Here is a 9,007-nt window from a genome sequence, read left to right as displayed (position 1 = left end):
AGTGGTGCTGGACGTTGCAGAAGGTGGTTCTGTGGGCGGTGTCGGTGTTGAAGCTAAATGCACAGTGCACACCAAGTAACATATTAATCAGTTCACATATGCGTGTTTGTTCCGAAATGAGCTTCCTACCATAAAGTCACAACAGATTCGTTGTTGATATGCTAGAGCGAATATAGATTAACATGGAGTTAGCGTTGAGTGCTAATAACAAGCGAGCTCACCGCGTAGAGGAGATAAGCGTTGTTACATTTACACAAGTTTAAGGGTGAATATATCCATGTTTGTTCAAAAAAAGAGCTGCGTACTAATGTGATAAGTAATATCGAATATTTCTTTCAAGCAGACTATGGACTGGGTTCATAAAAACACTTACCATCATCATTATCAATTGCCTCCAACAAACTCATGGCGGAGTCGATGCCACTCTCCCTCCTGTTGTTCGCCGGTCTGTGCCCGTAATTGGCGTCCATTTGGTCGTACCATTTCCATGATTTGCGGTTCGACCCACTCCTGCCGTTCTGGTCCTTAATGGCCTTGTACTTTTGTTTTAAATTTTCCCACTTCTTCTTTACCCCAAGACCTTGCCCTTCAGGCCTTTTTCCTCAACAAACATCCTAAAGTGATAGGGAATCCAAAAATTGTCTAATATGTCCAATGATAAATGATCCTTTTATCAAATGTTCAGATAAACTCACTCGAAGCCCTTGATGGCCGCATTTCTCCTCCCCGTGAAAAGCTCCTGCTTCTCCACCCTCCATTGCATTAGCCTCTCTGTCTTCATCAGACCCTAAAGGTGCGAACACACCAAACGCGTTGGGCGCGGTGGCCAAAGCGCCCAACGCACCTGATCTGGCGCTTGGTCATTTTGTGTCAAAAAATGGTCCAACGCGCCCAACGCACCATCGCGCCTACGTAGCTAGATGAGCCCGCCCCTTTCTTTATATGTCCATGGCCCGCCCGAAACTTATTTTCCCCCGCTTTTTCTATTGCTGATCAACCATGGCTGACTGTGAGATTATCATCCCCATCGCTGCGCTCTATCTTTTGTGGGAGTCCGAGGAACGGAGGAAACCCAAACGCCGCCGTGTTTGGGTGCATGACATCCTCCGCAGACGGCCACAGTTGGGTGAGTTTCACCACCTGCTGCAGGAACTCCGCCTGGATGACGGCCGGTTTCAGCGGTACTTTCGATTGACTCGGGCCCAGTTTGATGACCTGCTAGCCCGGGTTGGTGCTAGGATGTCCAGGCAGGACACCAACTACAGGCGCTCCATACCAGCTGCGGAGCGCCTGTCCATCTGTCTCCGGTAAGTTGCGGTTTCATAGCCCAATTCATTTATCAAAAGCAGCACATTCTGTAGTCAAACATTATCCACATAACGGGGAGAACTTGTTCGGGCGCGTGTTCTGAAATTGCACAGGCCTACGTCTATTTCCAATGCTCTGTTTATATTTGAGTTGTGACCCATTTATTCAAGCATCGTGCACTATGCTAACCCGTGGCATAGGCCATTGTGACATCACAGGCAATATTCAATGAGTTAAATTCAACACAAGTCAAACGAAAGCGTGCTGACACGACATGGTGATAAAACAGTTTGCTTTCCTCATTGCACGTTTCCCTCTTGCACCTACCTGCTCTGCATTTATGTCAATGCTCCACCCAGTGTTTCAACATGAAGGCAAATCTTCATATACATGCATGTCACCAGTTTTATACAAACAAAATAAATGAATGCATCATGGCTCCAACATATTCATTCCTCCTATTGTACTATGTGAGTAAATTCCAAATTGACCTACTTGTCATGCTTTTGAAAGTAAAATAAGCTGATGCAAATCCAGTGTAAACACTTGTCAAGACATTTAACTGTGCAGTGAGATAATTGACCTACAGATTTGGTATACAACTGAAACTCTCAATAAGGCTAAAATAAATTATTCATGTGTTGCAGATTCCTGGCTACTGGCGACTCGTTTCGCACGATCGCCAACAGCTTCCGGGTCGGGGCCTCCACCGTGGCATCCACCGTGTCCGATGGGGTGACGGAGATCTGGGACTGCCTGGTGGAGGAGTTCATGGCGGTGCCCACCACGGAGGACTGGAGGGCGATTGCTCAGAAGTTCGAGGAGCGGTGGAACTTCCCTCTCTGTTGCGGTGCCATCGATGGGAAGCATGTAGTTCTGAAGGCCCCTGCGAACTCCGGTTCGCAGTTCTTAAACTACAAGGGAACATTTTCCATCGTTCTCTTGGCAGTTGTCGACGCAGACTACTGCTTCCGCATCATCGATGTGGGGGGCTACGGGAGAACCAGTGATGGAGGAATCCTGGCCAACTCAGCGTTTGGTCAGGCCCTCCGTGCTGGCAATCTTAAGCTCCCTTCTGACAGAGTACTGTCAGTGCATGCGCAGAGAGGACCCCTGCCTCATGTGTTTGTAGCGGACGAGGCCTTTCCGCTACGGACCGACCTCATGAGGCCATTCCCCGGACGCATCCTCCCCCGAGAGCGGCGCGTCTTCAACTACCGACTGTCCCGGGCTTGGTTGGTGGTGGAGAACGCCTTCGGCATGCTGTCCTCTCAGTGGCGGATCTACAGGAGGGTCATGGAGGTCCGTCCTGAGCTGGCGGAGAGATGCGTCAAGGCCACCTGTGTGCTGCACAACTTCCTCCGGAGAACAGCACCAACAGCAGCAGTGAGGGAGGGCCTCCCGAGTGGTGTGGTGTAGGGCTGGGCGATATGACGATATCATATCGTGGACGATATAAAAGTGTCTACCGGGAGAGATTTGGCCATACCAATTATATCGCGGAGATACAAAGTTGATGTGGCGGGAGCATATGGAGCGGGAGGCAGCTGTCCCTCCGAGTCCCTATAATTACACTGCAGTTACACCGCCGCGCCACACGGGGGCTCTGCTGCAGAGTTCTGGGCTGCAATACAGCTTCTCTACCCGCAACAGAAGAAGCCTCATCTGTTGCTCTAGCTGTCTAGCTCATGGTCTAGCTTCGGTGCGCCATCACTAAAGTTAACAAACCAACTCCGTGTCACGGTGGCAGAACAGCTGGTTTTAACGGTCAAAAATGTCATCGGGCAAAGGAAACTTGCTTGCTGCTTCAGCGTGCTGTTGCCGTGACGCAGAATTGGCTTGTTTTAAGCCGCAAACTACATGGGTTAGCTCTCGTGAGCTAGCTGGCTAATAATGACATCTTTAGCCTACTCGGGGCTTCACCCCCGTGCTGTTATTGTTGGAGACAGCCAGCAAGGCTGGTTTTATGTAACTTTAAAACATGTCAAACTTGAAAATATTATTTGTGTTGAAGCTGGAGTTAAAGTAATACCAGGCATTTGCTCATTAGTTAATTTTGACAGCTTTTTTAAATGAAGATGAGCAAATACTGCAGTAAAATTCAAGTCTTTCATTATTTTGATATAGGCTACTATCAATTGTAAAATGTAGGCTCTTTGGTTGATGCTGTCATTTTTATTTTGCACTGACTGACTAAAGCCAGACTGGTGTGGTATTTTGCACCAGTTTCTCTTTTGTATGGAAATTTAAGTTCCAAGCAAAAGATGAAAATAATCTTAAGTGATTAAAGTTCAGTACGGTTATTGTAATCCATTGAATTTTAAGGAAAAATACTATATCGTGATATACAATTACCTATATCGTGATATAAGATTTGGTCCATATCGCCCAGCCCTAGTGTGGTGTGGTGTTGCCTCTGCCAGGGCTGGGGAGAGTGGCTGCCAACAACCCAGCAAGACAGGCCATCCGGATCCGTGAGACCTTCACCGCTTACTTCTCTGCAGAAGGGTCCCTCTCGTGGCAGAACACCATCATCTAGTGCAGTGCACTACAACCCCAAAACGGCTCTTTTAAGAACCACCCACACAAAACAAAAGAGATGATTCCTTCATTATTATTAAATTGTTATTAAAATTGTTATATTAAGTATCATAATGTATGTATATTTGTGTCGGTGCATGCTAGATCTTAAAATCATATATTGAGAAAAGAGTTAATAAAAATATTTTATTTAAAAAAAAATAGAACAAAATAGAACAATATATTATAAATCAAATCAACAGTGCCCTAACAAGTAGAAATAAATAGAAATCTAGAATAATAATAGAATAATATTAAAATAAAAATAAAAAAAACATACAGAATAAAAAAACAAGAACATTAACATCTGCCTGAAAAAAGAAGCTGTTTGTGAGAAAGAATAAAGTTATAAAACATCTATCTATGGCCTCCTGGAGTGGGGTGTTTGGATCATTAAGGACCCCTCCTCTCTTCCTCTTCCTCCCTGTATAAAATGTAAAACATAATGTGTAAGTTAGTGCAATACTACCTTCACAAGTGAAAAGCCAAAACTTTATCAATACACCTGTTGAACATGCATGTGTGGTTGGTTGGAAGTGTTGTCACTTTCACTTATAGTAGTAATCCATTAACAGTCTTCATATCAGTTAAAGCTTTAACGGTTAGCCATAAACATAGTTGAACCCCTGAAATGAATGCTATACATCTTTGTCCTGTACATACCGCTCGGTGGTCTAGGGACAGGAACAGGAGCCGGAGATGGAAGAGCCTCAGGGACAGGTACTCGGCCAGGAGCAGCAGCAGCAGGGACAGGGACATCATCAGGGTCGGACTCACTCCCTGAGGGCTGGTCTATGTTATTGAGAAAGAAGTCTTATTTGTTTTGGCTTGGAAGATATATGAATTATCTATATTACAGCACAGTGCTGGCCTCGTAAATTAGTTTATTACATTTCACATGTTCCTTCTGCTGGAGGACCTTTGGAGGGCAGGAAGCAGGCTTTTAAAGAAGAACTCGTCTTCTGAAAGGGGAGGTGGAGCAGGAGTGTTCTCATGCCAGCGACTGCATCAGCATCCTCTCGATCACGCTCTCATTGGCCCTGGACTCTTTCTGACTTGCTTTTCTCCCTGTATCAAATGAGAACATTAGAATATCACTTATATAGTTATTATAAGGGCTGGGCAATTTGCCCTCAAATTAATATCATGATCAATTGAACGTTTTACTTCAATTACCATTATTTTGGTAAATATGCCCGATTTAAATAAACAATTAAGGGAATGCAAACAGGTGAACTATGTATGGTTATCTATTGAATATTCCAAAATGAAATCAAAGCATCGCTTCAAATGAAAATGTCACAAATAGTCATTTCAGACTACAAATATTTGCTTATCGGACTAAGGAAGGCAGGGAATAAAGTACATGTTATCGAGAAAAACACAGTATCCATGCATACATTATATTTATTTATAAATGCAATACATCGTTTGTCATGTACATACCTCTTGGTGGTATTGGGGTGAGTACAGGAGGATGAGGATCAGCACCAGCTTCTGTCTCTTCAGAGGCAGAGGGTGAGCCAAGGTCCTCCTGTTCAGGCAGGTGATGATGAGATTCTGTAATTGGTGACAGCAAATACACCCATGTCCGTACATTATATATTTCCAGTAACTACACTATCTGACTCTTTCCTGCAGTGAGCCTTTTATTATTATTACTATGTGTGACTTGACAATTCAACCAACCTCCTCCTCCTCCTGAAGGCCCGGCCACAGACAGCTCAGCCCAATCCTCTGCCTGACATGACCCTGGGTCCTCTGCAGTCCTATCTTCACCGACCCCCGCTCCATGTTACTACCTGTAGCCCTAGGTGTAACGTGGGGGTCGAGGAAAGACAGTACTTCCACTTTCTTATTGTCCCTGACGCTGCCCCACTCCTTTTGGCCTCACTTTCCTTCTTTTTCTCCTTTAAATAGGTGTCCCTGAGACCCTTCCACCTTTTCCTGTATAGACCCCTTATCTGTTTATCAACACGGCAGATGCGCGCGCTGCATAGTTGCAGAAAGAAAAATTGTTTGGTTGGTTGCCATGGTTACCCGTTTGGTTATATTGCAGTTGTGGTGTTTCTTTATAGGTCCATGGTGCTAAATAGCGATGTTGTCAGCTTACTAAAAACAGTTTATCAGCGAGTGATAACATTGGTTATGCGGAAACATTAACACTATTGAACGAGATATGTCTTAATGACCCATACGCGTTGCCGGCAGTTGAGTAGATAAATGATGAGAGGAAATGGCCCCGACGACTTCAGTGGCCGGACTGCTGTTGGAGAGTGACAGTAAAGACCGGCAGACAGATAGACAGAGAGAGGCAGAGATGCCTTTATTTCATAATTTTGCTTTTTGATTTAAAAGTGATCATAACTAGCCGTGATCATCTGTTTTTAGACTGACTCCTGCTTTCGGGGCCGTTGGCACGAGCCGACCAGCTTATCAGACCAGCTGTTTGAGACGGAGATGAAAAGGAAAGTGAAACTTATGGTGGAGCAGTTAAATAGTTAAATGAATAAATATTATAACCAAACACAATAATGTGTTGTGTTATCTGCTTTAGTAGCCTACAGTAGGCTAGCACATGTCAACCCCACTCGGTTTTCGTTTATTGATTTTTCCTAAATGGTATGATTTAGCCTACTTACCGGCTACACGTGCAAACCCCTACTGCCTAGTCAAACCATAGAGTCAAACACAAGGGAAGAGGACGGAGATGTATAACATGGGTCATTGTAAATAAGCCTCCATTGCTTTCCATTGCTATAGCCTCGTCTCCGGTCACTGTCCTTATTGTAAACATTTCACAACTCATTTATGTAATTATACAGCGGTGAATTTGGGCATTTACTAGCTTTATCACCATTCAAACTAAAAATAAACGGTTTGTGCATCCAACAGCACAACAAGACATGATTGTGGCTTGTGTCGCTCTTGTCTCTTTCTGCAACGGACATGAGCAGTAGAGCAGGGAGTGACGCTGTGTGACGTAGACTGATAAGGGGTCTATACATCCGCTGACAAGAAACAAAGCACAAACTTATCACCGGTACTATGCCAGTTGAACAGCGGTTGACACAAACTGTAGCTAGCTTGGTTCAGTTCGAAGCTCAAATATGGCTGTAAACAATAACTCATACACATTTTTATGACTCACCAGTTAAGCCGACCTCCTCCGCCACAGCCCTCCACGCCACTTCTTTGAGGCTAGTATAGTAGAGTACCGGGTGCCGGCAAACGGCTATAATCATCTGGTCCTCCATTGTTGTTTCATGACGAGCGACGTTGACGTCAGAGTCAACGCTGATTGGCTTTCGCTTCAAAGCGTCACGCGAAAAATTTGCATGAGATGAATCTTTTCAACTCGCGCGAATGAGCGGTAGACGCGGATTCTGCATGTTCGCGCCAAACGCGAGAAGCATTCGCATCTGTGCATTGACTTTGTATGCCAAGTGACCGCCCCTTCCGCCCCAAACGCATTTGGTGTGGATGCAACATAATAAAAAGGTTTGAATAATAGTTTTTTATAACCGTGTTCTTACTTCTAAATTTTGTTTAAAATTTGATACTCATCAAGATCCTACAACAATTTGTGGTAATATATTCCTCATCTCAATGGATTTATCCTCATGAATACCTTTGTATTAAAACACTTCAACGTATGAGATTAGTACATCCAGTTGAACACTTCATAGCTTCCTAATAACACTGTTTATTTGTCTGCATTTTTCAGATCCAAAAGAAAATGACAGGGCCTGCTAAAGGAACTGCACAATGGCTCACTTCAGTTGGCAATGAAGCGGGTCAGATACTTGTCAGTGTCTTATAGCCAGTGAAGGACCTGGATTGGACCTTATGGCTGCAGGCCTTATCGACCAGTACCGGCAGGCAGGTGAGGCTCCTCCTACTCTCTTCTATGTGGACTGTGGCTGCTGCAAGGCTGTGGGGAGACCAAACAGAATTTGCGCTTCAGCAGGTGGCCAGATCTGATCGTGCGCCTCGACATCTGGCACTTCAAGCGGCGTCTGGCAGTTGGCTTCACGACAGACGCGCATCAGCTGTACGGCACCTTCATGGCGAGAATGTCGGCATCAATTTTTCAATGGGATGCACAAGATCTGGCTCTGCTGAGAAGGGCCAAAAGGGAGCAGCTAACACAACAGAACTGGCTGAGGCTGACAGAGAAAGAGCTGGATCGCCACATCACCAAGGCTGAGCTGGCACTGCACTGTCGGCGGAGGACCCGGGGAGAGGAGCATCCCACTCTCCTCCTTGACCAACTTACAGAGGAACTGAGCAGCAAGGGGAAAGATGCACTTGGTGTTCCTCTGACAGACTGTCAGCGGATGCAGCACATCTGGCGGATCCAGAAATGGCATGTGGCATGCATTCAGGACACTCCAGGTGTGCTGCTTTACACAGACACCGAAAGCATCACCAAGGGAGGGGTTTTATTGAGAACCTACCGCTGTGCCAGGGGCTCCATCCTTGGAATCGTTTCACTGCCACCTTGTTCGCTTCATTCCAGGTTAGTGTTTTTTATCCATGGTGATTATATTTTAACACAGTTGTCTTTATAACAATTTGCAGTCAAAGAAAGAACATTTTAATGTTCACAATGTTTACTTCCTTAACATATTTTCTATACAGTGTTGGCTCTAATATTTAGCTTGTTGTCCTCTTTCTTTCCTTCCGTCTATCTTTACTGAATTCAGGGAACAGCGCAAACAGCATCAACTACCAAATGTATCTGTTGGAAGGTCTCCACTGCGGGAACCACGACCGTGCTGCTGCTGATGCAGTGGATCAAACTCCCCTGCGTTGTTACACGGGAGTTGCTTCATTCTGTGAACACAAACTTCCAGAAGGTTTTTGGGCGAAAACTGCTTCCTCAGTTCATGCCACCAATGCAGTACACTGGTGAGGATATTTACACTGACTGCAATTTTTTGCAAAATGATTTACATAGAATGTGAATAATAATAACATACATAATAATATTATGAATTGTTACTATCTTCTCAGGGGAGTCAAAATAATGTGCCACTGCAGGTCTCGAGTACAAGTTGCCTAGAGACCTGCGAGCAACTGGAGGAGCTGGATGTGGAAGGGCAACAGCAAGAGG

The 9,007-nt window shown here is 45.0% G+C and overlaps 1 protein-coding gene across 1 annotated transcript; it reads left to right on the top strand.

Moving 5' to 3' along the window:
- Positions 1-999: 999 nt before the first annotated feature.
- Positions 1,000-3,847, top strand: LOC307249740 (uncharacterized protein; the record flags this gene model as incomplete). The annotated part of the gene is made up of 3 exons (XM_080026593.1): positions 1,000-1,307; positions 1,956-2,716; positions 3,732-3,847. 3 exons carry the CDS (start codon positions 1,000-1,002, stop codon positions 3,845-3,847), a joined length of 1,185 nt encoding a protein of 394 aa, XP_079882719.1.
- Positions 3,848-9,007: the final 5,160 nt, after the last annotated feature.

Source organism: Ammodytes marinus, assembly GCF_949987685.1.
Source record: "Ammodytes marinus genome assembly, chromosome: 4".
Classification (NCBI taxonomy): domain Eukaryota; kingdom Metazoa; phylum Chordata; class Actinopteri; order Uranoscopiformes; family Ammodytidae; genus Ammodytes; species Ammodytes marinus.
Note: the sequence above shows the minus strand (reverse complement) of the source record. Positions and strands in the feature narration are given on the sequence as shown.